The sequence below is a fragment of the Suillus clintonianus genome, assembly GCF_016758775.1.
Source record: "Suillus clintonianus strain FC179 chromosome Unknown DEU56scaffold_119, whole genome shotgun sequence".
NCBI classification, from domain to species: Eukaryota; Fungi; Basidiomycota; class Agaricomycetes; order Boletales; family Suillaceae; genus Suillus; species Suillus clintonianus.
In genome coordinates, this window is record NW_024539343.1 from 39,988 (window position 1) to 62,121 (window position 22,134).

At 48.4% G+C, this 22,134-nt stretch overlaps 10 protein-coding genes across 10 annotated transcripts; 5 read left to right on the forward strand and 5 right to left on the reverse strand.

Annotated features, from left to right (window-relative positions):
• Positions 1 to 109: 109 nt before the first annotated feature.
• Positions 110 to 1,098, forward strand: DEU56DRAFT_894278 (uncharacterized protein). Its single transcript, XM_041356363.1, has 2 exons — positions 110 to 604; positions 661 to 1,098. The coding sequence occupies exons 1-2, from the start codon at positions 538 to 540 to the stop codon at positions 927 to 929; spliced, it is 336 nt and encodes a 111-aa protein (XP_041203144.1). The 5' UTR covers positions 110 to 537; the 3' UTR covers positions 930 to 1,098.
• DEU56DRAFT_832829 (condensin complex subunit 2/barren) lies at positions 1,099 to 4,251 on the reverse strand. Its single transcript, XM_041354612.1, has 9 exons — positions 3,703 to 4,251; positions 3,151 to 3,651; positions 3,088 to 3,121; positions 2,521 to 3,039; positions 2,182 to 2,468; positions 2,006 to 2,129; positions 1,662 to 1,951; positions 1,347 to 1,613; positions 1,099 to 1,295 (listed from the first exon to the last, which is right to left on the reverse strand). The coding sequence occupies exons 1-9, from the start codon at positions 4,126 to 4,128 to the stop codon at positions 1,260 to 1,262; spliced, it is 2,484 nt and encodes an 827-aa protein (XP_041203145.1). The 5' UTR covers positions 4,129 to 4,251; the 3' UTR covers positions 1,099 to 1,259.
• A 121-nt stretch (positions 4,252 to 4,372) lies between these two features.
• Positions 4,373 to 5,994, forward strand: DEU56DRAFT_832831 (uncharacterized protein). Its single transcript, XM_041354613.1, has 6 exons — positions 4,373 to 4,595; positions 4,646 to 4,832; positions 4,886 to 5,066; positions 5,124 to 5,227; positions 5,284 to 5,441; positions 5,494 to 5,994. Exons 1-6 carry the CDS (start codon positions 4,467 to 4,469, stop codon positions 5,623 to 5,625), a joined length of 891 nt encoding a protein of 296 aa, XP_041203146.1. The 5' UTR covers positions 4,373 to 4,466; the 3' UTR covers positions 5,626 to 5,994.
• A 262-nt stretch (positions 5,995 to 6,256) lies between these two features.
• DEU56DRAFT_832838 (DNA polymerase family B-domain-containing protein) lies at positions 6,257 to 10,907 on the reverse strand. Its single transcript, XM_041354614.1, has 24 exons — positions 10,734 to 10,907; positions 10,544 to 10,680; positions 10,420 to 10,491; positions 10,287 to 10,366; positions 10,126 to 10,236; positions 9,939 to 10,074; positions 9,772 to 9,884; positions 9,628 to 9,725; positions 9,411 to 9,571; positions 9,117 to 9,359; positions 8,801 to 9,066; positions 8,357 to 8,750; positions 8,146 to 8,297; positions 7,978 to 8,094; positions 7,803 to 7,926; positions 7,588 to 7,751; positions 7,434 to 7,528; positions 7,287 to 7,372; positions 7,180 to 7,239; positions 7,072 to 7,128; positions 6,876 to 7,025; positions 6,696 to 6,824; positions 6,509 to 6,645; positions 6,257 to 6,456 (listed from the first exon to the last, which is right to left on the reverse strand). The coding sequence occupies exons 1-24, from the start codon at positions 10,784 to 10,786 to the stop codon at positions 6,343 to 6,345; spliced, it is 3,249 nt and encodes a 1,082-aa protein (XP_041203147.1). The 5' UTR covers positions 10,787 to 10,907; the 3' UTR covers positions 6,257 to 6,342.
• Positions 10,902 to 12,281, reverse strand: DEU56DRAFT_832843 (eukaryotic phosphomannomutase). Its single transcript, XM_041354615.1, has 7 exons — positions 12,097 to 12,281; positions 11,924 to 12,044; positions 11,706 to 11,874; positions 11,589 to 11,651; positions 11,494 to 11,530; positions 11,252 to 11,443; positions 10,902 to 11,194 (listed from the first exon to the last, which is right to left on the reverse strand). Exons 1-7 carry the CDS (start codon positions 12,178 to 12,180, stop codon positions 11,090 to 11,092), a joined length of 771 nt encoding a protein of 256 aa, XP_041203148.1. The 5' UTR covers positions 12,181 to 12,281; the 3' UTR covers positions 10,902 to 11,089.
• Positions 12,282 to 12,315: 34 nt separating this feature from the next.
• DEU56DRAFT_832845 (uncharacterized protein) lies at positions 12,316 to 14,667 on the forward strand. Its single transcript, XM_041354616.1, has 5 exons — positions 12,316 to 12,670; positions 12,730 to 13,173; positions 13,224 to 13,330; positions 13,380 to 13,547; positions 13,603 to 14,667. The coding sequence occupies exons 1-5, from the start codon at positions 12,385 to 12,387 to the stop codon at positions 14,530 to 14,532; spliced, it is 1,935 nt and encodes a 644-aa protein (XP_041203149.1). The 5' UTR covers positions 12,316 to 12,384; the 3' UTR covers positions 14,533 to 14,667.
• Positions 14,668 to 14,739: 72 nt separating this feature from the next.
• Positions 14,740 to 16,313, forward strand: DEU56DRAFT_832847 (uncharacterized protein). Its single transcript, XM_041354617.1, has 4 exons — positions 14,740 to 14,916; positions 15,191 to 15,226; positions 15,281 to 15,404; positions 15,456 to 16,313. The coding sequence occupies exons 1-4, from the start codon at positions 14,773 to 14,775 to the stop codon at positions 15,998 to 16,000; spliced, it is 849 nt and encodes a 282-aa protein (XP_041203150.1). The 5' UTR covers positions 14,740 to 14,772; the 3' UTR covers positions 16,001 to 16,313.
• DEU56DRAFT_78617 (60S ribosomal protein L30) lies at positions 16,258 to 17,118 on the reverse strand. Its single transcript, XM_041352349.1, has 3 exons — positions 16,893 to 17,118; positions 16,634 to 16,781; positions 16,258 to 16,582 (listed from the first exon to the last, which is right to left on the reverse strand). The coding sequence occupies exons 1-3, from the start codon at positions 17,023 to 17,025 to the stop codon at positions 16,516 to 16,518; spliced, it is 348 nt and encodes a 115-aa protein (XP_041203151.1). The 5' UTR covers positions 17,026 to 17,118; the 3' UTR covers positions 16,258 to 16,515.
• A 124-nt stretch (positions 17,119 to 17,242) lies between these two features.
• Positions 17,243 to 18,983, reverse strand: DEU56DRAFT_746132 (actin family; the record flags this gene model as incomplete). The annotated part of the gene is made up of 5 exons (XM_041349186.1): positions 17,243 to 17,344; positions 17,400 to 17,575; positions 17,626 to 18,497; positions 18,549 to 18,826; positions 18,882 to 18,983. The coding sequence occupies 5 exons, from the start codon at positions 18,981 to 18,983 to the stop codon at positions 17,243 to 17,245; spliced, it is 1,530 nt and encodes a 509-aa protein (XP_041203152.1).
• A 97-nt stretch (positions 18,984 to 19,080) lies between these two features.
• Positions 19,081 to 22,128, forward strand: DEU56DRAFT_832852 (terpenoid cyclases/protein prenyltransferase alpha-alpha toroid). The gene is made up of 11 exons (XM_041354618.1): positions 19,081 to 19,343; positions 19,400 to 19,644; positions 19,697 to 19,818; positions 19,871 to 19,967; positions 20,023 to 20,158; positions 20,214 to 20,845; positions 20,895 to 21,043; positions 21,095 to 21,200; positions 21,248 to 21,470; positions 21,525 to 21,671; positions 21,724 to 22,128. The coding sequence occupies exons 1-11, from the start codon at positions 19,131 to 19,133 to the stop codon at positions 21,877 to 21,879; spliced, it is 2,226 nt and encodes a 741-aa protein (XP_041203153.1). The 5' UTR covers positions 19,081 to 19,130; the 3' UTR covers positions 21,880 to 22,128.
• Positions 22,129 to 22,134: the final 6 nt, after the last annotated feature.

A 22,134-nucleotide genomic window follows, 5' to 3' on the forward strand; every position in this document is an offset into this window, starting at 1 on the left:
ATTTTAGTCCGCATCTTCTGAACTTGATAAAGAGGATCTTCGGCTCTCAATGAAAGTCAATACCCAAAATGGTATCATAGGGTATGTCATATATCCGATATCCTTATCGCGACCTTCCAAGTCAGCACATTCTTCCATGTCGTTGTACTTTCTCCTCAAGAATAACTTTGCACGAAAACCTTTTTGGCCATTAGTTTATTGTCCGTCACGTGTTGTACTACCTTTGGACAGTGCTAGCCAGCATGGATGGGTGACAAGGTTGGCCATTTCTTATTCTTCGCCGCTGAACAGGGAATCGACTGTTGTACGTATGACAAGGGTCAAGCCTCAGGAGTCTTGACAGACCGTCGCTCTGTCACTGTCAGAAATGCTCATATAACTGAGGATGACCCTTAAGTTTCCCAAGCGTTCCCAAGTCTCCATTGTCAATTGCCAGTGGGCTTTATCTACTACCAGAGAGCCGTCTCTCATTCCTTTCGTATTTTTTGACATTATTGGCCATTGTATCAATTTCCATATACTTCATCGTCGCCCATCATGAATCGCGGAACAGTCGCTATCGCTGTTGTGCAGCACCAAGTCATGATCATACAACTTGCACAAGGTACGTGCTCGCCGAAACTGTTCAAGATCAAGTTCCTTAGAAAATTCTCTACGCAGCTGCCTCAGACTACTCTCACCATCGTCGTGATCGATGGCTGGACGTGTACACTTATACGCCCTTTGGCGACCACCTGTTCCTGGCTTCATCCGTCCCTCAGGCGCGCATCGCCCCCTCAGACCTTCTTACCGTCTTCCCGTTTCGTACCACCACTACGGACATGATTGAGTTGCCTGCACAGGCATATCAGGAATTCCTGGAGCTCAAAGTCAAGCATCAGAAGAAACAGGAGAATTTGTGGCGTACCTGGAAGGCCAGATTGCGCTAAATCATATGGTCCATTTGTTTCGCATACTATGAGCTGAGGAAAGACGGAATTACTTGTATTTTTAACATTTTTAACAATTTCCCCGGAATGTAGCTGGAACTAGATACCGCATCACATTGTAGCCTTAGTACCTGAATTCGAAACTGTATCTTGGTAGAATTTTAAGACATCTCGTCCATTCGGCGGTATACAACAGATTATTATGTGCTTAAACCGATATTTATAAGAGAAAGCAAGAACAACACAGAAATGGTGTAGTAACAGATGGAAATAAAAATATCGATAAGTCGATGGCGGGCCAAGGGAAGTAACTACGTCGATCGATTACAGTTAAGCAGCAGGGGTGGCATCTGGGTCCCTAAATACCTATGGGCGCAAAGGGTCAGTCACAATCAATGACGAAAGCAGTGGGCGCACTTTCAAACTCCATATATCTCCCACTTTGTCTCTGTCTTCAGAGTCCATGGCTGTATTCTCAGCTTCAACCTCCTCGTCTAGCTGGCAGTCGGGAGAAGTCTGTAGCTTCAGTCCCTGCTCATTAGCAAGGTGCAATAGACATATGAAGCAGAAGCTCGTGCTGATCTCTTCCATCTTGTCCTTCGGATACGATTTCTGTAATCCGGATATCACTGAGCTGAAAACCCTATGTTCGGCAGGGTTAGTGAGAGGCGAGTCATCAACATCCTATGGGCGGGTGAGCAGAAAAGGCGGAGCGATTCAAAAGAGACAAACCATATCGTCCTCTTCGTCGTCCTCCTTCGGTTTCCCGACCTTAATGTCCAAGCCCTTCCATATATTTTCTTTCAGCTTCCTCACGTCTACCCGTTTGGCACGCTTGGCATAATTGACGAATTCTGGTCGAACCCGCCGCGTCTGACCTTGTGTTGCAGCCAAGAGATCTTGCTCCCCAGAGTCCTCCAGTGCTGCACCGTCGCCGTCAAAACCGTCATCAAAGCCCGGGCCGTCATCATAGTCATTGTCGAAGAACTGGGTATTGAAGGGTATATTCAGTCCATCACCGGCTTGCAGAGCAATGAGTTTAAAACATATAAATCGTAGATAAATAATATTCTCACTTTCATCATTGTCAGCTGCAGCACGACCTGCAGCTTGGTTCGCCGCGGCCTGTGCCCAAAATTGTTCGTCAACCTCTCCGTCGCCGTTTTCATTAAATCTGACAGGTTGTCCACGCATCTTCAACTGGAGGTGCACATGTGTCAGCTCATGTCCTCACGAGAATAATTGCACGTACTGAGAATTTGGGCTTCAGGAAAAGGGTAACGAGCTGCCTGCTTGAGAAGTGCATGTCATCAGGAAGAGTATGTTCATCACGTTTCTCCTCCTTTGCTTTACGGCTGCCCCGAGCCTTTTTGCCAGTCTTTGAACCTCCATAACTGGGCAAAGTAATACCAGCCCCCCGCGTGACTTTTGCAAACATCTCATTTGCAATTGTCTTGATGTCTTTCTCGGCGGGCGTCAGGAAGTCGATCTTAAATGCTTCCTTCTTCTCTCGCCGGGGTTTCGGAGCGTCAGCTTCTGCTGTAGCGCAACTTCATTAATATGGCTTTCATGAATGAGCTAAAGAACTCACGTTTCCGGACCACTTTTCTCAGCTTCCAGTGCTCAGGACCTGCCCAGTTTTTCATGAGGTTCTGATCAAAGTAGCCCATCATCGCGTTTTCTCCGTCCGCGTCCGTAATGGCCACCACACGATCTGGCTCATTCGGTGCACGTCGTGGGTCGAAAGGAAGAAATGCGCCTCCTGGTCGTGCCGCATGTCGTTGATCACCTTCGGCGCCGACCGATCCATTCTCGCCACCCCCATAGTCACCCCCACCAAAAGCATCCCCACCGTCATAATCATCATCGACAGCTTGGTCGCCCTGGAAGAAGTCCTGGCCACCATCCACGTCCATGGGTGGATCATTTGCGCCGTAGTCTCCGAAGCCCACATCGTCGCCGTCGTCATCATCAGCTTTATTATCGACTGTATCATCACGGTAGAGAGAGTCGTCAAATGTGTGGTTGCTGTCTTTGGCAAACGAGAAGGTGACCAGCGAATGGGAGATCGCCTTATCTTCGAGAATATCCAAGTCAGGCAAAAATTGATCTGGTATAATAATGAGTATTTTTTCGCCCAAAACGGTTTTCAACATACTTCGTAGGTAACTGATGTCCACATCTTCTGCGGGCTCTCCTCCTCCTCTTCATCGTCTGCCACTCGGCCCATAGAGTCACTCGCGTCAAAAACGACGCGCATACCACCATCACTTCCAACCCCCAAACTGAGGTGATTCATTAGCAAGCCCTGTGCACCACCCTCGTCAAAGTCTGCACAAGTTTTGCGGAAAAGGGGGTCGACGCGGAACTCGAGATCCAGCTTCTTGCTCCGGAGCTGTGAGGCATCTTTAGCAAGCGTAGAGTCGGGGCGATGCGATTTCTTCTTTTTCTTCGCCTGCGTCGGGTCTTGACTATCAGGGTTGTCGGACAAGGCTTCATCGTCTTCTGCGCCAACCATGCCTTCGTTGGCAAGATTGCTGAGCAGCTTGCCTGTTTCTGTGCCAACGGAGTCGACGCGACTAGTCCAAATTTTAACGCAGCCGTCAAGCGTACATGAAGCGCGCTGGAAGTTGATGGAATTGTCGATGTTATTTCGGAGTAGCGACATGTCGTGGAAGTAATCAATCAGTGCGAAGTTCCATGAGTTCGCAGCGTTGATTTTCTGGTGATAACTATGGTAAGAGCGATATATAGTTTCCACTAATACACGTACATTGTCCGTCGCCATTTTCATCCATTCCTCAAAGTTGGAGCTCATGACGTCTAGGGGTACGTTGATAACAGGAGGCGGGGCTACAGAGGTGAGCTGTTGCTGCTTCTGCTTCGCCTGTGCAGCCTTAGAAGACTCTGCCTGATCTTGACGCTCTGTCGAAGGCCCCGCTTCCGCGTTTTCAATGACAGCTAGCTTATTGCTCTTCCTCCGCCTGCGCTTCTCAGCAGCGTCGTCATTGATGTTGACCGCCCTTAGGGGAGGGCGTCCAGATTCAGACTGTGCATCATTCTCACCGCCATAGACATCGCTGATCCGTTTCTTGCTGCCCTGTCGGTGTGTGGGTCTTGGTGTATCTGGTTCGGTGTCACCACCTGAGTCCGAGCCATAGTTCTCTGTATCTGCAATCCTAGCGCGTCTTGAATTCATTTTCCGTTGAATAATGTGTCGGCCGTCCTGAACGCTGTCGTAAAAATGAACTCGCTGTTACCGTTTGGTTACCGTCCTTGGTGGTGTTCACTGTTCAACAAATGATGATCAGTCCATTCTCAAAGCACGTGACAAACGCGCCTTGTCACAGAGTCACGCATCACGCCATGTACATACGCGAGCACAGCCACCAAAAAGCGAACTCTAAACGTGAGATCGCGGCTGCACGTGATTCACCCATTATGCTCAAAACCCAAACATTGTCAACTCTTTGATTTGCCCACGAGTACTTAAGTACTTAAGCTTTAAGTCTTGCTCTACGTTCGTTGTACTACTTCATGATTTTCGGAGACTTGTCTGCTTGTGTATTCGTTGACGGCGAGGAGCTTCCGGAGTATGATGTCATCCTTTCCACCACACCAACAGAGAACAGAATAACCTGCTGGATCGCATCGGAAGAGGGAAAGGTGTGTTATTCATTATATGCACTGAAGAAAGTCTTACATGCTTCCCTAAGAAATTTGGGGTCAGGTGGATGAACACAACTCAGCAGTCCTGGGGCATCCGTGCAACCGTCTCCGTTGATGGTGTTCCCTGTGCTACGCACATGGTGCCCCCGGGCGGGGTCGGTACGAATAACTTCACATGTCTGGTCAATGACTCAGTCACCAGAGATTTCATGTTCTCAAACATTGAGCTTACTGGTCAGCGTGGACAAAGATATCTAGATCATCCTTCTAACATTAATGAACTGCAGATGATGACTCTATGCTCGGTGATCAAAATTCGAATGACATAGGTCAGATTGTGCTAGTGGTAAACACGGGGAAGTACACGAAAAAGGCAATCAATCACGGTAAATTGAGAAATCACACCCTTCGCGTGCGTGAAGGCAGGGTGCATGAACGCTCTAAGAAGGCATGCGCTCATCGCGTCATGTGTGTAGAATTGCACCCCATGTCTCGTGTTTTTTTTAATAATTGTCATCTGTTAAGCTTTGGAGAAGAAGTTCCCCGTCAGGTGCAACACAAGTTCAGCTCTAGCCTCGAACCAGATAACCGTCCTGCAACTGTCTTCGTTTTCAAATACACGCGCTTGGGTGAGCCATGTTGCTTTCTACGCATATCTGCTTCTCACACCAGTTTTCAATTTTAGATATCTTGCAGGCAATGGGTATCGCACCGTTGACATCAAAGAACCCAGTCAAGGAAGAGGCCAATGATCATGGCGATGAAGTTGAAATAATCGACGGACCTTACCAGCCTTCAAGTTTGACCTCAGAGGAAGTGAAGCCCCGAATTCAACATCTTGAGGTAAATTCTCGCTTTGGTGACATCCTTCCCTTCAACTCATTTTTTCTTGCAGATGGAGCTCCAGCGTTTACGTGCGCAGTTGGCCTCGTCTGAGGACCGGAAGCCCTCACGTGTTAAGTTAGAATGCAAGGTCTCGCGACGGCAGCACACCGCTATGGAGATCCTTGATTTGACCGAAGATTAGCTTTCATCTGTCCTCGCTTGTGCTCCGGTTTCTATGCCACTGCTCCTCCATGCAATTCAACTCCCAGGAACTCGACACTTTGCAAGACGGGGCACGCAGCATGTGTCCACTCATTCACACCACCATTACCGATACACACAAAGGTACTTTGCATTGGGACACTACTTCTTACTTAAATTTCAGTCTGTCGTCGCTAGTTGTAGCTTACGCTTGTCGCTCACAATAATACTTTGTTAAATACATACTGTTAGTACGCATTTTTGTCTAGAACCCCCTCCATTTCAAGTCGCCACAGCAAGTCAATTATGTACGGCCGGTTGCTTACGGGGTTTCAAACAAGCAGTAGCGAAGAGAATTCTATATTATTGCTCCCCATCATTCGCTGAGCGTGAAGAATATAGTCAACGCGACAATGCTGAGAAATACTCTTCGAATTGAATGGAGGACGTAACTTCAAGCTTCAAGTTCAAAGCGATTCGTAGTCGCATCTGCGTCTGAGAAAGTAAGAGGCTCGTTCTCTGCGACCCCACCTCGTTGATTGTCCGTGTCGGTTGCCTCAAGCTCCGTCGTCGGGGATCAGACGTTTAACCCAGTGCCTGCGACTGCTTTAGATACTCAAGCTGGACCACACTTGAAGAAAATATTTCCATGATGATTGATGATACAAGAATGCTGTGAAACCAAGCGAAACGAAAAACAACGATACATCGATTTCAACTACCACAGATCTGCATCAAACCGCTCGAGGACAGAATTCGCATCTTCTACGTCCTTTTGCGCCTTCTTCCGCATGTAGAAGATCGGGCAGTCCTTACTTGAACATAGCACATCCTGTCAACCGCAGTGTCAATGATAGTCGAAGCAACAGCAAACATAACCTCACTTGATGCAAAGACCCCTGACAACGTTGGCATTGTGTCCACAGTCGCGAGAACCGTACTTGCAGCTGCGACGCGCTTACGATTTGCTTTTGATATAACTCCCCGATCTTTGGTCGACAGTTATTGCACACGGCACCATCTGCAAAGGCGGTAGTGAGATAGGATCAGTTTTTTTTTGTTTCCGCTCACTCTTTACGCTGTTATTGGACCGCAATGGTGTTTTGCACCCGAGACATGTTACTGTCTTCACTGCGAACTTCATTAGACCGCCAACCGTTGGCGTTGCGATCTGGATTGTCCTGGTATGCGCGCCCGACACTGTGGAACGTATCAAAAGACGATGCTCATGCAGCCAATGAAACTACTTACACAACGATGCTGCCTTCTCACCCAGGATGGGTTCAAAAATTCTCATGAGAGGATTTGAGAGCTGGTTTTCAAGGTAGTATTTGGTATCGATGGGAATGTTGTTCTCCAATACATAAAGGGGGTCCTCGGATTTTTCGTACGCAGCAGCGCCTATTCACAAGTCAGCATGGAACCATGATACTTGGCGGAATCCCACCTTTAATCCCTTTTACAATAACGTAGGCGACACGGTCACCCAAGGCCGGTGCAGAACCTGACCATGGATATTAGGACATACAATCAAATAGCCACATCCGTCACAAACCTGCGTCACGTTGCCGCATGCGCTCTGCTAACTCCACATGCGCTTGTTTTGCAGCATAATCTGCAGACATTAAAGCATAGGCCAATTCTCGTTCAAGACTTACATACCTGCTTTGGCTAGAGCCTTTGTAATCACCAGTTGGGACATATCGACCTTGTTCTGCAGAAGATCTGATATGACGCGCTTCGTGTACCTGAAATAGTTGAGCTGGTAACAACAACAACAACAACAACAACAACAAAATATGCACTTACTCCTCAGCTCCCCTGACGTCTCGATCGATCAACATCTTATGTAGGCAAGTCTCGATGACCGTCGAGACTAGCCGACAGTTATCTCTCCGGACTGTCTAGATTCTACGAGTCAGTATCCACGGAAGCGGCTAGGCAAACGCCAATGATGACAAACCTCGATCCCCTTTGAGTCCATCTTGTCCCATTTGCCTGGCTTTGTCCAGTACAATCCAGCGTACCGCTTCTTGCTGATGAGAAGGTACGGATAATAAACTTTCTCGAACTCGAGCTTGATAGGTCTAACAAATTTTGCCGTCACAAAATCAGCAGCCTCCGCTCCTGTAGAATGGTTCAAATCGCGTGCGAGTGAGGTTGCTGGCTGGTGCTAACCGAGAGCCATGACCTTTTCCAGCTCCGCAGGCCCGAACTTGACCATGACAGAGTCAGTGTCACCATAAATTACTTCGGCATTATAAGCGTGTCCATTATTGATGGAGAATTCTGCTTCGACTTCCTACAACGGGTCAATAATCGGATGTTCACTGATGGACAGACCAAGACTTGCCTGCTTAGTCTTCTCAATCATCTGACGCCCATATGCTGTGACACTGGAGGAAATAGGAAGGCAGGGTAACTTTCCAATCGTCGCACCAGTGAATCCATAAACGGAGTTGGCACTGATCTGCAATTCAATGAGATCGGAGCGTTACTGTACTAGCTGAATCCACATCACCTTCAAAGCGAGCTGACGACCGTCCAAGACTGCACGCTTGGATGGATCCGTCTCTTTCTTGAGATCTGTCTTCGCACGCTTACGAGCAGAGATCAAATCTTCCAAAACAGTAGGTAGTAGACCCTTTCGTTTTGCTTTGGTAGCAAAGAAATCTATTCAAAAGCATCAGCTGATCAATCTGCAAACTGCATATTCAACAACTTTAACATACCGTTATTGGGGGTTTGGATATAGTCTACGTCCTTGACGAGCTGCAAGCGATCAATAGTACTCTTTTCGAGGAGCGTCGTATAACACAAGTTATGCGCCATCATGATAGACGGATATAGAGAGCTGAAATCAAGAGTAGCAATCGGTGTATCGTAGTATCCTTTCTTCGGCTCGATGACAGTAGCACCTTCGTATTGCTCATCCGAACCCTCGCCCTTCAATACAGGAATGACGTATCCTTCTTCGTTGGCCTTGCGGAATAGCTGGGAAAGCACCTTGATAGACTGGCCACGGGAAAGAAGGTAGTTAAAGGGAACACCCGTGACACGTGCCATCTCGGTGTAGTTGACGAAGCACATCAGCTTGTCCATTAATCGCTGGGGAAGATATGCATCCTGTGGCAATTATAAGAACGACAAAGACGACACACAAAAGATATTATCACCTTCAAACAGTAAACGGCCAGCCGACGTCTGGACTCTGGTGTACCATTCTGCAACTCTGTGATGACGGAGTGGTGCACATCTTCCTTTTGCTCACCAAGAAACTGTGCACAAACAGAGTTGAGGGTATAACTGCGTAGCTTGTGCTCACGTTGCATGAATTGCAAGACGTCAAGTTGTAGCCGACCTTCTAGCTCTGTATCTTTGGAATCGCGCTGTCCGTATGCCTTTGAAGAAAAGTGTGTGTCCTTTGTCTGAGTTTTGGAACCTTCAAGACAACATAAATCGCGTCTTATCACAGCGAACAGAGGCGCGTACCCTTCATGCGACCAAGATAAGGGAATTTATTTGCCTTGAGATGCTTTGCTCGCTCCATAAGATATGGAAAATCGAAGCCTGCGATGTTATACCCGATGACAAGATCAGGGTCGACCTCTTCGACAAAGTCGCGCCAGGCCTGCAACATCTCAGCTTCGTCATCAAACGACATCACTTGTGAGCCGACGATGTGTGAACATGTATTCAAAGTGAAAATGTTGCGAATGAACGGTTTGGTCTCGCCTTGAAATCCAACGATAAGCGAATGTACAGAAAAGACTGCAGATCCCATACCTTGCCTCGTCACCATATTAGCGATCTGTATGACTGGGTCAACCTGTGCCTCGGGGAAAATGCCCTTTCGTCCAGCGCATTCAATATCGAAGCTCAGTATGCGGAGAGGTGCAAATTTCTGCCAGTTTTCTTCTGGTGGGTGCGAGACGAAGGCATCCCACCTGGTACAAAATACCATCAGACATTGAAATTCATGACACGACGGATCGGAATTTACCTGACTTTAAGCTCAATCTGACATGTAGATTTCTTGTCTTTCTCAGACACAAGTTTGTATTGACCAGCAGGAATCTCAATCCAATTCATGCCTACAACCTGCAGAAACGTTATTTCTGAGCTCTTGCAAAAGGTATATCCATACCTTGGTGTCGATCATGAAACGCAAGGTGTACGCAATGTTACTCTCGAACGTCGAACAAGGTTGTCCGGTGGGGAAAAAGTCCCGAAATCCGCACTCACCCCTCTCGAACAAGCGTGTTGGTCAAATAACAATAAGTACATGCAGAAAGTGAGAACGAAGACACTTATCTCGAATTTTTGGGAGATTTCTCGGTTCGGATATTGTAATTTTCATGAAAGGGATCCAGTCGTCTCCACGATAGCCCCAAAGGCTGCGCCGCTTGACAATCTCTATTTGCCTCACAAAGGAGCCTTGAGCCTGTTTCTGTAGGCAAGTTCAGCTACGATATACGTTATGGGCAACCACGATGCATACGTTTAATTGGTCTGCGAACGCGTCAATATCTGACTCGTCAAAGCCGCGAGGGACAGCGACGTAGAAGTAAGGAAGGAAACCGGTGACATAAGCGAGTACGCTGTTTCCGCACTGCAAGGTAATTTGAGCGCTGCATGAAGGTGCAAGTGCAAAGGAGGTACCTCGGTCACCCCAAATAACCTCAGTACGATAGACCCATTGCTGTAGTCCGTTGCCTCGTCAATATCAATTTGCTGAAATACTGCAAAGGATAGCACCGTAAGTTGATGAGCGCTAGACAACATGTGTACACACCGATACTATCCCGCTTCTCATTAATGGAGGGAATATTCGGACGGGCCCAGCTATCAGCCCCACCCTCCGCGGCTATTCGAACCATCAATAAATAAAGTGCTGGAGAGGTCTCCACGCTACGTACCGGCGCCGTCATGTGCTCTGTCCTGACTCAGCTGTTCCAATACGTCTGCAAAGGACGAGTTTTGCGTTTTCTGGGAGCTGGATGTGCCCAGTTTGCGCCTTTTTGCGGCGGGTTCTGAGCTTACATCTGGCTTGGTGCTGTCAAAACATATATCTGAGTAAGTACGTTTGTGACGCGCCCCGATCCTTACCGCGTGCGCGCCAGTGGCTGATTTTGCCGTGTGGAATTCGTCTGGCCAACCATCGTCGCGTCTCAGTAGCTGGGAGGAGTATCACACACGACAGAGTATCGCGAGCGTGCCGGGCAATGGATGATGTAGGTCCGGTCACTCAGAACAGTGAAGAAGACTAAGGACGCGTTTGGGATAGAAACACGTATGGTCATATTTGTTCGCTTATGTACACATTCCGTCATGGTCCACAAGTAACATACAATGGCAACATCTAGCTGAGTCCAACGAAGAGTCATTTGGTATGGTTGTGTCTGTTATCCAAATTCTATGCGAGTCCATAGACTTCGAGTTTCTATAACTTTCGAATGAGCGCTTTATGACAGGAAGAGCTCTTTGCAGATTCTCATAGTATCTGCAGGACTCTCAACAGTGTGCCCGACAGTGCGGGAATCACTGAAGATCTCGTAGTCGTTGCCACCCTTCGCAGAAATTGTCAAGTTGACGAAATTTAGTTTGGTAAAAACCTCGGCTCTGACCTTATATGTCTTGTCCCCGAAAAAATGAATTTCTTCGAAATCATCTTTCTCAACATGTCTAAGGCAATAAGTCTTGTCCCACCCGTGTGGAAAGACATCGAATGATATCTGGCCACCGATAGAGAACGTTAAGTTTAGTCGTTTGAATCTCTCTTGGAGAACTTTCACAAAGTCCGCCCTAAGGTGGTGTTCCTGCCGAGAACCAATAAGTATGGTAATCGATGATTCTTTCATGTCACTACCTTATCATAAGCCTCGAAATCGTTGCGTTCCTGGACACTGCGGAGCCCAGGGGTGTTAACACAAGCTCAGGGGAATAGCACGTAAGAGAACACACGTTGCATTACGGCCGATAGGGCTGACGTTGATCATGCCATTGCGGAACTCGACGAACGTTCCACTGCAATTTGCAAGTAAATGGGCTGATCAACAGCCAAATATAATAGAAATTCACCGTTTGATTGGGATGTTCATGTCAGCGATGTAATGCAAGATGAAATTGACCAGCTCCTGATAGTCCTTTTCGCCTACGGTTTTGATGAAGGACTGCGACTCGAGCGGCTTTCCGAGTCGGTACGCAGTAAGGCCATTCTCAGAGAATCCAAAGTCGAACTCCTCCAGAACTGTGCATGCGTATGAGTATCTTAGCCGTCAAGGGGACAAGATTCATACGATTGAAGTCGCCAACATTGAGCTGTTCAGATATCTTGGGGAGATTAGACCCGCCAACATATCCTATGGCGACTTGCTTTCTGAGGCTGCGTAAGAGCTGGATGATTTCTGGAGATGCACTCTGTCGGGAGATCTCGACATCAAGTGTGGTAGTCGTCGGGAAGCTGGTTTACCTGACGGGGGAGCGACAACGTCCCATCGACATCGAACAGTACGAGCTTCTTGACCGGGCGTTCGACGAAATCTGCAGACACCATAATAATGGTACAGTTGTAAAACCGATTTAGTAGCCAATCACTTGAGTCCAAGTACTTTACTGAGTTCGGACATCTCCGAAGTCATGACATTAGCCTTTGTCAGTGACTCTCTTCAAGTCATTTTGCAACGGGTCCGTCGTTTGCCCTATATATTGCCATGGTGCATGCTTAGATTTTACTAACAGACTAGCAGGATTAGCACAAATGGCTCAGAGATACCATGTCTTTTCGCTACCTCCCGAATTACTTGAGACCCTCACACCACGGAATCTAATTAGTCGACCACCACCCCAAGTTTCGACCCTCGTACAAACAGCTCCTCCAGGATCAGAAAATGCGAGAGCGTGTAACATTTGTCTTGGAGCAACCTTTGCAGACGTAACTGCGCAACGCTCTCATTTTCGATCCGATTGGCATCGATACAATGTAAAGATCCGCCTGAGGGGCGGCAGCCCTGTGACGGAGCCAGCCTTCGCGCAGCTTGTAGACGGTGGGCACTTCTGACTGCTGTATCGTTTACTTTGACGAAGCCCGCCTTCTACAAGCTAGGATTGGAAGACTCCCTCTCAGGGTCTGCGTCAACTGATGAGAGTTCTGATGACTCCGATGCAGTCAAGGCACTCGTCAGCAAAATCAAGCGAACATCGAGATCACCTTCGCCCAGTGAGGAGCGACAAACACCGCTTACAGCTGTTACTTGGTTTCATTCGCCTCCATCCACTCAAGTCGGGATGTACAGAATGCTATTTCCAATAGATACCCCTGCTCCGTCATACTTGGCGGAGCTGAAGAGCATCCAAGAACGCGTGGAAGGTGGACGCAAGTGGGCTATGTTTATGGTTGCCGGAGGTCATTTTGCAGGCGCAATAGTAGAAGTCAGTAGACCTGCAAAAGACCAGGATTTTGCTGTTTCTTCAAATGGGAAGAAGAAACCACCAAAACCCAAGCCGGAAACGTCAATCCTGAAACACAAGACATTTCACCGTTATACCAGTAGGTATATTTATGATTGTCTTATTCATTAAACTGAAAATCGCGTCTAGCTCGCCGTAAACAGGGTGGTTCGCAATCGGTCAACGACAATTCCAAGGGTGCTGCCATCAGTGCAGGTGCGATGCTTCGTCGTTATGGCGAGCAAGCTCTCCGAGATGTGAGGGTCTTCCCTTTTTTGCTTGCTATAGCTAAACATACACTCCTAGGAAATTCGCAACCTTCTTCAAGACTGGGCTGATGACATTCAGGACTGCGAAAGAATTTGGTTACGTGCTAGTGTCTCTAATAGGCGCATATTCCTCGACTATGAAAATTGCGTCATTAACAAAGGAGACGATCGTCTGAGGACATTCCCTTTCCCAACGCGCCGACCTGTACGTTTTCTTTGCCGCTGTCACTTGCGTGATTCTTATTTTTTTCTACTTTCAGACTCAATCTGAGCTTGTGCGATGTCTCCTGGAGCTCACTCAAGTGAAGATATCACACCTCACAGAGGAAGCGCTCCGAGCGCAGGACGAAGCGTTCCTTGCCTCCTTGCCTAAGCCCAAAGCTACACCGTCCTCCACGCCCGCTCCAGCACCTGAAAAGGCAAAGCCCCTACGATTGACTAAGGAGGAGGAGGCCTACCGCGAGAAGTGGTCTCGATTACTAGATATGATCAGCAAAGGTCGTTCGGAGCCTCTCAAATCTTTCTGGGAGCGTGAAGGCGCTTCCCTCGGTGGCGTTGATGCACCCATACCGGAATGGACTGGGGATCGGCGCGCATCCTTGCTCCAGGTCGCCGTGCAATCAGGCCAGGAAGACGTTACACGCTGGCTGTTGTACGAACTGCACGCCGATCCAACTATCACTGTTCCGTTTTCAAGCACGCGTCAGGAAGATGAAGCTGCCCATGAATATGACGCATCGAATGCGTCTCCTCCAGGTTCGCGCCGTACCGCCTATGACTTGGCCCGTACAAGAGCAATCCGTGATGTCTTTCGCCAGTGCGCAGGAGATCACGCTGACTGGTGGGACTGGTTTGGAGCGGCGCGTGTCCCAAGCAGCTTTAACAAGGAAAAGGAAGAAGCGAGGGACGAGAAGAAAAAACAGAGGAAGAAAGGTCTAAAAGAGAAAATGCGGGAACGGGAGGTTAGGGAGCGAGAACGGGAAGGTAAACAGTCTGACAAGGATGGCGAACAGGTGGAGGCAAAGCCAGAGCCTCGCTCTCAAGACCCTACAGCTCCCCGAAAGCTTGGAGGTTTGTCGGGTGCAACTGATGGTGTCGTCGGCTTGACTCCTGAGTTGAGAGCAAAGGTGGAGCGGGAACGAAGGGCCCGAGCAGCTGAAGCACGGTTGAAAGCTCTTACAGGAACATGATCGTAGTCAATACTTTTCTGACCCTTCTCTGAATCCTGTATGCATTCAACCTAAGGGTCCCAGTGTGACATTGCACAACGACAAGTCCGGATGTGCTGAGATCCTCTTTTTATTTTCATGACGAAATCCAGTGACTGTAGTGACTCCAGTGACATTTTAGTGACTATAGTGACACCTATAGTCACTAAAATGTCACTGGAGTCACTACAGTCACTGGAGCTGCAACTTTTTTCAACCACCATGATGCTGGATGTTACTGAGCCTTCAGATCTTCTCCTTTCCCCTCGAGAAATCCCTAATATTGCTCATCAAGTAATCAAGCCCATGCCATGTGAGTGGGAAGGGTGCACAGTTATCCTAAACAGTTGGTATAATTTGACCAAGGTGAATTTAGATTACTCTTGATCTCTTGATCTACTGTAGATAAATACTAGTCATAGACGTTCTGGACTTCTGATTGTGGTATACTGAGTGTACTACTCCTCTCCAGGGGTACTTTAGTAAATCTTCAGCTGTAACACTTTGCTTTCAAGTCAATAGTGGTCATGCTGAAGGTTTTCTAATGTGCTCTTGGAGGGAGTACTCCCTCACTTTACCATATCATTTACTTCACCCTTCATCACTGGTCAGTACTAATGTATGCCTATCTATCATACAGCATACCTTGAGGCACTGTGACCGCATGTCCAACATTGTGAGTTTTTTCATTCATAACTTCCCTTGTGATGCTTACCTGTTGTCATGGTAGGAAGGACATTATCAATGCCGATATTTAAGATGTGCAGGTCGCATACATGCCACAAAGGATGCCCTCAAGGCACATGTGGACATCAGCCATCTCGCTCGTCTCACAATTACTTGTCCAATCCGAGGTATTTCTCAATTGCAATCTACATTATTTTTAGACTCATTTTTTTTCTCAGATTGTGAGCAAGTTTTTCCGCGAGCATCTCAGCTCGAGTCACACTTTGAGACCGATCATAAAGATCTCGTCAACAGACATGTGACTTGGGCCTTTGAGAGGCTTGTTCCTACTGCACCACCAACACGACGAACTGTGACTCATCCCCCGCCATTGCCGTCAAAGCACGTACTCGAAAATTGGCAATTTACCGCCGCTCCTCGTGTCACACTGCGCCACAAACCATGTGGCCCACTTGCACCACTGGAACCGATATCCCGAAAATGGAGAAGATTGGACGCGCCGGACGAGGATGACTGTGACAGAGATGACCATATCATTCCAATGGATGATCTTGTCCGTTCGAATGAAGTCGTCCTCGACGTGCGAAGGAAGCCACTGTCATTCAGCGAGGAGCAACGGCTCTCGTATCCTCAATCCATGCCTCGCCCACCTCCGCGCGATGATCTCGTTTCTACGACCATCGGTATTTCTATCTTCGAGCAGAAGTTTGGAGAGCTTGCGAAAGATGGAGTGGTCAATGGCTCGGACATGCAGCGCGCTTGATGGAGAAGCATAGTTTTTTGGTCTTGCGAAGGTAGCGGCGAGAGAAGGAGAGCCTCAGTTGGCCGGTTGATTGTCATCGTTGTCGCATACTGTTGTCGTCGTCCTCATCGCCGCATACTCAGGCTGTTGTCGTCGTCCCCGTTGTCGCGCACTGTCACATCATTGTCCCATACTGCCATACATTGTCCGTTCGTGAAACGCTCAGGACGTATGGATTGGCCGTGTGCCATGAAGCCTCCCTGACACCATTGGCCAATGCACTAGATGTAACCACCGACGTACACTTCTTGTTTACTCATGGTGAGGAACATCGCGAGCTAGAGCGTTGCTTATTTCTCCGTTATGCATCGACTAGAAGATAGAAAACATCTTCTGAAGATCCTGCAGCGTCCTTACATTGCATGAAGCATAAAAGCAGGTGGTAAACGCAAGGGTTATTGTGCTGATGTATGAAGTATGGCTATAAAATAGAGCACATGAACCTATACTGCCAGCATCTCATCGCGATTTTGGGTTTATGCAGCGTTTCCCTCTGCGAAGGTGAGGAGATCAGAGTCTCCAGGATCGCTGACAGTCATGACACTGAAAGAATCCGTTTAGCTTGAGAACGGATCAAAATATGTGACTACTCACCCGACACGGAAAAGCTTTCCAGCAGCAGTGCCAAGTGCGACGTTGGTGCCAGAGAAGTGGTGCACGGTTGTCTTTGACAACATGGCATAGTACTCCAGCTCAGATTTGCGCAGTGGTGGGCAGTTACCAGCAATCAGAACGAGCTTGGCTAAACGATCGCGGGTGCGAAGTGGGCAAACACAAGGCAAAAATTACCATTAGCACAAGGGACCTTCTCAGCCTCACGCTCCAGTCCCCGTGGGTGAGAAGGAGTGCTCACCTTTGCCGCTGCGCATCTGCTTGAGGGCAGACTTGTAGCCAAGGGTGTACTTCCCCGACTTGACGACAAGGGCAAGACGAGACGAGATAGACTCGGACGACTTGGTTGCCTTGGACTTCTTTGAGGGGGCCATTGATAGATTTATGTGTGTCGGGGAGTCTTGAGGAGATTGATGACGGCGAGCGGTTTTTGATATGAGAATGTCTAAATCTAACTTTCAAAATCGTGATGAACTGTACAGTTGTGACCAAAATGGTTTCAACTCCGACAGATCACCCCCATTCAAGGGGTCAATTATCAACATTTGTACTGAGAAGTTAGAACTGAAATCATATGCATAGCAAAAGATGTTACAACGATGCTGGAGACATTTCTAAAACAGCATGTGGCCCCTTCTCATTATAATCAGTCTTCGACACGAAATTCTTCCCATGTGACTCATTGAATGCGATCTAAAGGGAGCTCATCAACACAAAGCCCTTGAGTGTGTTCAATCAATACACATACCTTCGCAACAATGCTAGTGCCAAGGAATGCCGCGAGGCCATCTCCTTTTTCTCGGTATTCCGCAAAGTATTCAGGCACAGTTAGCACTCGGATTGACCGCGGCTGCACTTCAGTCGCCTGGTCTGGAGTGCTAAGAATGAAAGGCGCTAGCCGCGACTGCAGTGCAGCTCCGATGCCTTTGTACGATTATCACTTCGAAATTTACTAGTGGTACACGGTCACGCACCTTTGACATGGTTGGTAAGGTCGCCATTAACAAACAAACCTTGCCAAATGTACTGCCTCTGGACGACATCCGTTTGGCGAACGGAAAACGCAACAGCCTCCTGCAAGGGCAATATTCTCCCTTCATAAGGATCCGCACGCTCAATAGGCAGCCCGTTCAATAGCGTAGGATCAAAGAGCGGCTCGCAAAATCGATGCCGCTCTTTACCCAGAGTGATAGAGTGGTCGCGGAACTCCACAGTGACAAGATCAAGTGCCTCAATCTCCCTCGCGCGAGCTTGCTCCGCAGCAGAAGCCTTCGCAGTCAGCTTTTTCTTCATCCCCGTCTCAATAACGGCTTTTTCTTTGCCAGCAACGAGGACTGCTGCTATATCAGTGACCCCCTCATCTTCTGGTATCTCTACTGTTTGCCCGTCTGATGGAACGCGGACAAGACCCTCCATCCAAATGCACTTGACAAAGTCATCCACGAATCTCTGAGCGACCTCTGGGTCAGTTGGGTTGTCCGGAGGTGATGCCGCTGCCATGACCGATTGGTTGGAGCGAAGGAGGTTGGCGAGGTAAATTTGACAGTCTCTGATGCCTAGAGGTGTCGACGAACGAGCGTTATGCACGATGAACCCATCGTAAATTGGGGTGATGTCGGTTATTTCATGACCAATGTCAACCACGACTCCGTTGAGTTGTCCTGCAGCATAGAGCTGGGCCATAGGACGGTCAAGGAGACCGAAGCCTGCGACATTGAAGCGCTCGAAGAAGATCTGACATATGCGTTCTGACGAGTCTCTGAAGAGGCCTGCTGGCATGGACAGCATAACAGGAGACTCGTTCTGAGTTCGTTTGAGTTGAAGTGTATTGAACAGAACATATTTCCTTAGTCACACCATGTGAGGTGAGGACACCACAATAGAGTTGCAAACGTACCAAAGTGCCTCCGCTTGAGTCCAATCACGAACATCACCATCTGCAAATGGCCACGAGACAATGACATCTTGACCAGCTTGAAGAGCTTCGTCTAGTTGTGGGCCGACAAGGTAGTCGTGAACTTTCGCCGAGGGACTAGGCTGAAAAGGCAATGACGACGCGCGACTGCTGGATGCAGAGGGACGCAAATTCTCGCTGCTCTCGCCTGGCCTTAGTGAGGATGTGCCATTTGCACTATCGCCTGGATTGCGTCGCAGACCGACGCGAGCTTGTATTTCCTGTAGGATGTATCACACATGTGGAATTTCAGACACGAAAATGAATCATACGAACAACAGACGGCGCCTTGAGGAGGTCGTGTAAGCCAACGCCTGCTCTGATGAGCGTTCTGCCAGACTCGATGATGACGACGGACGAGTCTCGGAAACTGACCATAGTGGAACACTAGAATTGTGATTTCTGTTGTGGACGCGTTGTTTACATCATGAATAATCGTTGACATATCTTATGTACATAGGTATTCGGTTGCAATCTTACGACGGAAGACTTCATTTATTAAAGGTTGCCTCTCATTCTTCGGCCATGATGTACATGCCAACAGAAACCCAAGTTTCTGCGCTGTGGCCCCAGCTCGACGTCCCAGAGTCTGGAAACAAGTCCTTCACAAACTACAGCCGTTGGAGGTTGCTCGTAAATGACGGAGGAAGGCACACCTGGCACTACCTTCAAACAGACGAAGAATGCGAGAGGTGGCCTCAGAATGATGTAGACAAATACTGGCTTGGGATTCCACTTGTGCGTGTGTTGTTCAAATTTTGGCTCGCAAACGCGCTCAGGTCTCAGCCGCACAGAACTTGCCCGACCTAGCCAAGCCGAAGGATGCGCTGGATGCTGCTCGAAATGGGTATACATTCTACAAGCACCTGCAGTCTCATGATGGACATTGGCCGGGCGAGTACGGTGGCCCTATGTTCCTTCTACCCGGCCTTGTCATTGGGTCATACGTGACTGGCATGAGCTTCAAGAAGGAGGAGCGTCTGGAGATGATTCGCTACCTTTTGAACCGTGCTAACACAGAAGATGGTGGCTGGGGAATGTAAGTTGTAACATGGTATTTGCTATTCGCCCAGTTACATAAATCCGTACAGACATATCGAAGGACACTCAACCGTTTTCGGGACAGCGTTGAACTACACTGCTCTTCGGATTCTTGGTGTGCAGGCTGATCACCCGGCTGCCGTAAGAGCTCGCGAGACATTGCACAAACTTGGTGCGCTCATTCTTCATCTTTGTCGGTATGTTGATCAATACCTTAAGTGCAGGAGGAGCCACTGGTGCTCCTGCTTGGGGCAAGTTCTGGCTCGCGATCTTGAACGTGTATGATTGGGCCGGCGTGAATCCAGTCCCTGCGGAACTTTGGTCCGTTTGCAGGTTTCATTTTGGCGCCTGGGCTAACGTCTAAATTATCTGAAAGGCTCCTTCCTAATTGGCTGCCTTTCCACCCTCATCGTTGGTGGATACATACCCGGACCGTATATGTGCCAATGAGTTATCTCTACGGTATCCGGTTTAAAATGCAGGAAAACGACTTGATACGAGCCCTCCGGGAGGTGATAGTTATAATGCCGAGTCTTACTCTGTGTATACTGACAATTCGATTTGCAGGAACTATACCCATCTAATTATTATCGGATCCACTGGCCGTCGCAACGTAATAACGTGTGCGCAGCAGACCTATATTCCCCTCATACCACTGTGCTGGATGTTATGAACTCTATTCTTTCAATCTATGAGGGCTGCTCAATTCCTCCCCTCCGCCGGGCAGCTCTCGCACGTGCATATGACCTCATCATCCTCGAAGATGAGAACACCGAGTACCAGACCCTAGGACCCGTCTCCAAAATGATGAACCTCATCTGCCGTGCTCACGTGGAAGGCCCCGACAGTGAAGCATACAAGCAGCACGCTATCAAACGCGCAGACTTTATGTGGCTTGGCCAGGAAGGCATGATGATGTGTGGGACGAATGGAAGCCAGCTGTGGGATATTGGCTTCATTACGCAGGCGCTCGTTGAGACTGGCCTCGCGAAGGAGGAGGCGAATAAGGAGAGTTTGTCGAGGGCGCTTGGGTGGTTGGATATTTGCCAGATCAGGGAGAACCCGAAGCACTACGAGACATCGTACCGTCACACTACGAAGGGTGCTTGGCCATTTAGCACTAAAGAACAGGGGTACACGGTCAGTGACTGTACCGGCGAGGGGCTGAAGGCGGTCCTATATCTGCAAAACCAAGTCGAGTCAGTATCCCTCTGGTCTGTTTGAACCGCCAACTGATCATTCTCACAGAGGCGCAGAGAAAATCATTTCGGACCAACGATTATTTGATGCTGTGGACGTCATGCTAACTATGCAGAACCCGAATGGCGGATTCGCTAGTTATGAGTTGGTTAGGGGTCCCAAGTGGCTCGAATGGCTGAACCCTGCAGAAGTTTTCGGTCAGTCATTTGCTCTCATAGTTTTATCACTATCTAAATGACGAGCTGTAGGTGACATCATGATCGAGTTCTGTTATCCAGAGTGCACAACCTCGGTTATTACGTCGCTATCCATCTTCAGGAGGCATTATCCTGACTACCGATCTGCTGACATTCAGTGAGCGAAAATGCACTGTCCCGCTTACCGCCCTAACATTATATCAGAAAAACCATCGCAGGTGCAATCAAGTTCTTGCACAAAGCGCAAAAAGCCGAAGGTGGCTGGGTTGGCTCCTGGGGAATCTGTTTCACATATGCAACACAGTTTGCTCTTGAGAGTCTTTCCTTAGTCGGAGAGAACTACTCAAACAGCTCTCACGCACGACGAGCATGTGAATTCATTCTCTCTTGGCAAAGAGATGACGGTGGTTGGGGCGAAAGTTACAAAGTGGGTGCATCCAAATTTACATTCGGGATTGAGTTTCCAATTTGTTCCGTATAGTCCTGCGAACAGGGTGCCTGGGTACAACACGAAAACTCACAGGTCGTGCAGACCTGTTGGGCGACCATGGCCCTCATGTACGCGAAATATCCCAATCCCGAGCCTATCCGAAAGGCTGTCCAGTTGGTCATCAATAGGCAATTACCCGTGAGTTTAGCGCAGAATAACGGTGGTCTTCAGAGGCTTATATATATCACAGGATGGATCATGGCCGCAGGAGGCGATTGAAGGAGTGTTTAACAAAAATTGCACTATTTCATACCCTAACTTCAAATTTTCATTCCCCATTTGGATGCTTGGACGAGCGCATCACTACCTGAAAGAGCTGGAGGAGCAGCAGGCCTCTAAGCTGTGAATCTGAGGTTGTGGCTGCTCATCAAGCTCGAGTTTCACCGTTTATTGCGGACTCAAGCGGGAGTGTTATTCGGGTTCCGCTCTCATGAGATTGATCATCGCGAAGCGTTCCGGTCTACCCGCGATGCTTATATACCTGTATCTAACTTGGAATGATATTTTTGCTATATGCCAGGCACTAGTACTACTTCGTAGCCTTTGTAAGGAGGTCACGGTACTTTGCGATATGAATATCATGATTGTACAAACTTGAATT

What these genes read in the sequence shown, in the direction of transcription:
- DEU56DRAFT_832847 (XM_041354617.1), top strand. Translation starts at nt 14,773, where the DNA reads ATGATGCTGGATGTTACTGAGCCTTCAGATCTTCTCCTTTCCCCTCGA. An exon ending in GTTGGTATAATTTGACCAAG is followed by an intron (nt 14,917 to 15,190) that starts GTGAATTTAGAT and finishes TCTATCATACAG; the next exon opens with CATACCTTGAGGCACTGTGA. An exon ending in AATTACTTGTCCAATCCGAG is followed by an intron (nt 15,405 to 15,455) that starts GTATTTCTCAAT and finishes TTTTTTTCTCAG; the next exon opens with ATTGTGAGCAAGTTTTTCCG.
- DEU56DRAFT_832838 (XM_041354614.1), bottom strand. Translation starts at nt 10,786, where the DNA reads ATGGTTGGCCAGACGAATTCCACACGGCAAAATCAGCCACTGGCGCGC. An exon ending in TGGCCGTTTACTGTTTGAAG is followed by an intron (nt 8,751 to 8,800) that starts GTGATAATATCT and finishes TAATTGCCACAG; the next exon opens with GATGCATATCTTCCCCAGCG. An exon ending in TATCCAAACCCCCAATAACG is followed by an intron (nt 8,298 to 8,356) that starts GTATGTTAAAGT and finishes GCTTTTGAATAG; the next exon opens with ATTTCTTTGCTACCAAAGCA.
- DEU56DRAFT_832843 (XM_041354615.1), bottom strand. Translation starts at nt 12,180, where the DNA reads ATGGTGTCTGCAGATTTCGTCGAACGCCCGGTCAAGAAGCTCGTACTG. An exon ending in CAATGTTGGCGACTTCAATC is followed by an intron (nt 11,875 to 11,923) that starts GTATGAATCTTG and finishes ACGCATGCACAG; the next exon opens with TTCTGGAGGAGTTCGACTTT. An exon ending in ATGAACATCCCAATCAAACG is followed by an intron (nt 11,652 to 11,705) that starts GTGAATTTCTAT and finishes TGCAAATTGCAG; the next exon opens with TGGAACGTTCGTCGAGTTCC.
- DEU56DRAFT_832845 (XM_041354616.1), top strand. Translation starts at nt 12,385, where the DNA reads ATGGCTCAGAGATACCATGTCTTTTCGCTACCTCCCGAATTACTTGAG. An exon ending in GACATTTCACCGTTATACCA is followed by an intron (nt 13,174 to 13,223) that starts GTAGGTATATTT and finishes AATCGCGTCTAG; the next exon opens with CTCGCCGTAAACAGGGTGGT. An exon ending in GCGAGCAAGCTCTCCGAGAT is followed by an intron (nt 13,331 to 13,379) that starts GTGAGGGTCTTC and finishes ATACACTCCTAG; the next exon opens with GAAATTCGCAACCTTCTTCA.
- DEU56DRAFT_894278 (XM_041356363.1), top strand. Translation starts at nt 538, where the DNA reads ATGAATCGCGGAACAGTCGCTATCGCTGTTGTGCAGCACCAAGTCATG. An exon ending in GATCATACAACTTGCACAAG is followed by an intron (nt 605 to 660) that starts GTACGTGCTCGC and finishes TTCTCTACGCAG; the next exon opens with CTGCCTCAGACTACTCTCAC.
- DEU56DRAFT_832829 (XM_041354612.1), bottom strand. Translation starts at nt 4,128, where the DNA reads ATGAATTCAAGACGCGCTAGGATTGCAGATACAGAGAACTATGGCTCG. An exon ending in GAGAAAAGTGGTCCGGAAAC is followed by an intron (nt 2,469 to 2,520) that starts GTGAGTTCTTTA and finishes GTTGCGCTACAG; the next exon opens with CAGAAGCTGACGCTCCGAAA. An exon ending in ACGACGAAGAGGACGATATG is followed by an intron (nt 1,614 to 1,661) that starts GTTTGTCTCTTT and finishes ACCCGCCCATAG; the next exon opens with GATGTTGATGACTCGCCTCT.
- DEU56DRAFT_78617 (XM_041352349.1), bottom strand. Translation starts at nt 17,025, where the DNA reads ATGGCCCCCTCAAAGAAGTCCAAGGCAACCAAGTCGTCCGAGTCTATC. An exon ending in GCAGATGCGCAGCGGCAAAG is followed by an intron (nt 16,782 to 16,892) that starts GTGAGCACTCCT and finishes GCGATCGTTTAG; the next exon opens with CCAAGCTCGTTCTGATTGCT. An exon ending in GGAAAGCTTTTCCGTGTCGG is followed by an intron (nt 16,583 to 16,633) that starts GTGAGTAGTCAC and finishes GGATTCTTTCAG; the next exon opens with TGTCATGACTGTCAGCGATC.
- DEU56DRAFT_832852 (XM_041354618.1), top strand. Translation starts at nt 19,131, where the DNA reads ATGATGTACATGCCAACAGAAACCCAAGTTTCTGCGCTGTGGCCCCAG. An exon ending in GAAGATGGTGGCTGGGGAAT is followed by an intron (nt 19,645 to 19,696) that starts GTAAGTTGTAAC and finishes AAATCCGTACAG; the next exon opens with ACATATCGAAGGACACTCAA. An exon ending in TACCGATCTGCTGACATTCA is followed by an intron (nt 21,201 to 21,247) that starts GTGAGCGAAAAT and finishes ACATTATATCAG; the next exon opens with AAAAACCATCGCAGGTGCAA.
- DEU56DRAFT_832831 (XM_041354613.1), top strand. Translation starts at nt 4,467, where the DNA reads ATGATTTTCGGAGACTTGTCTGCTTGTGTATTCGTTGACGGCGAGGAG. An exon ending in TTTCAAATACACGCGCTTGG is followed by an intron (nt 5,228 to 5,283) that starts GTGAGCCATGTT and finishes TTTCAATTTTAG; the next exon opens with ATATCTTGCAGGCAATGGGT. An exon ending in CCCGAATTCAACATCTTGAG is followed by an intron (nt 5,442 to 5,493) that starts GTAAATTCTCGC and finishes TTTTTCTTGCAG; the next exon opens with ATGGAGCTCCAGCGTTTACG.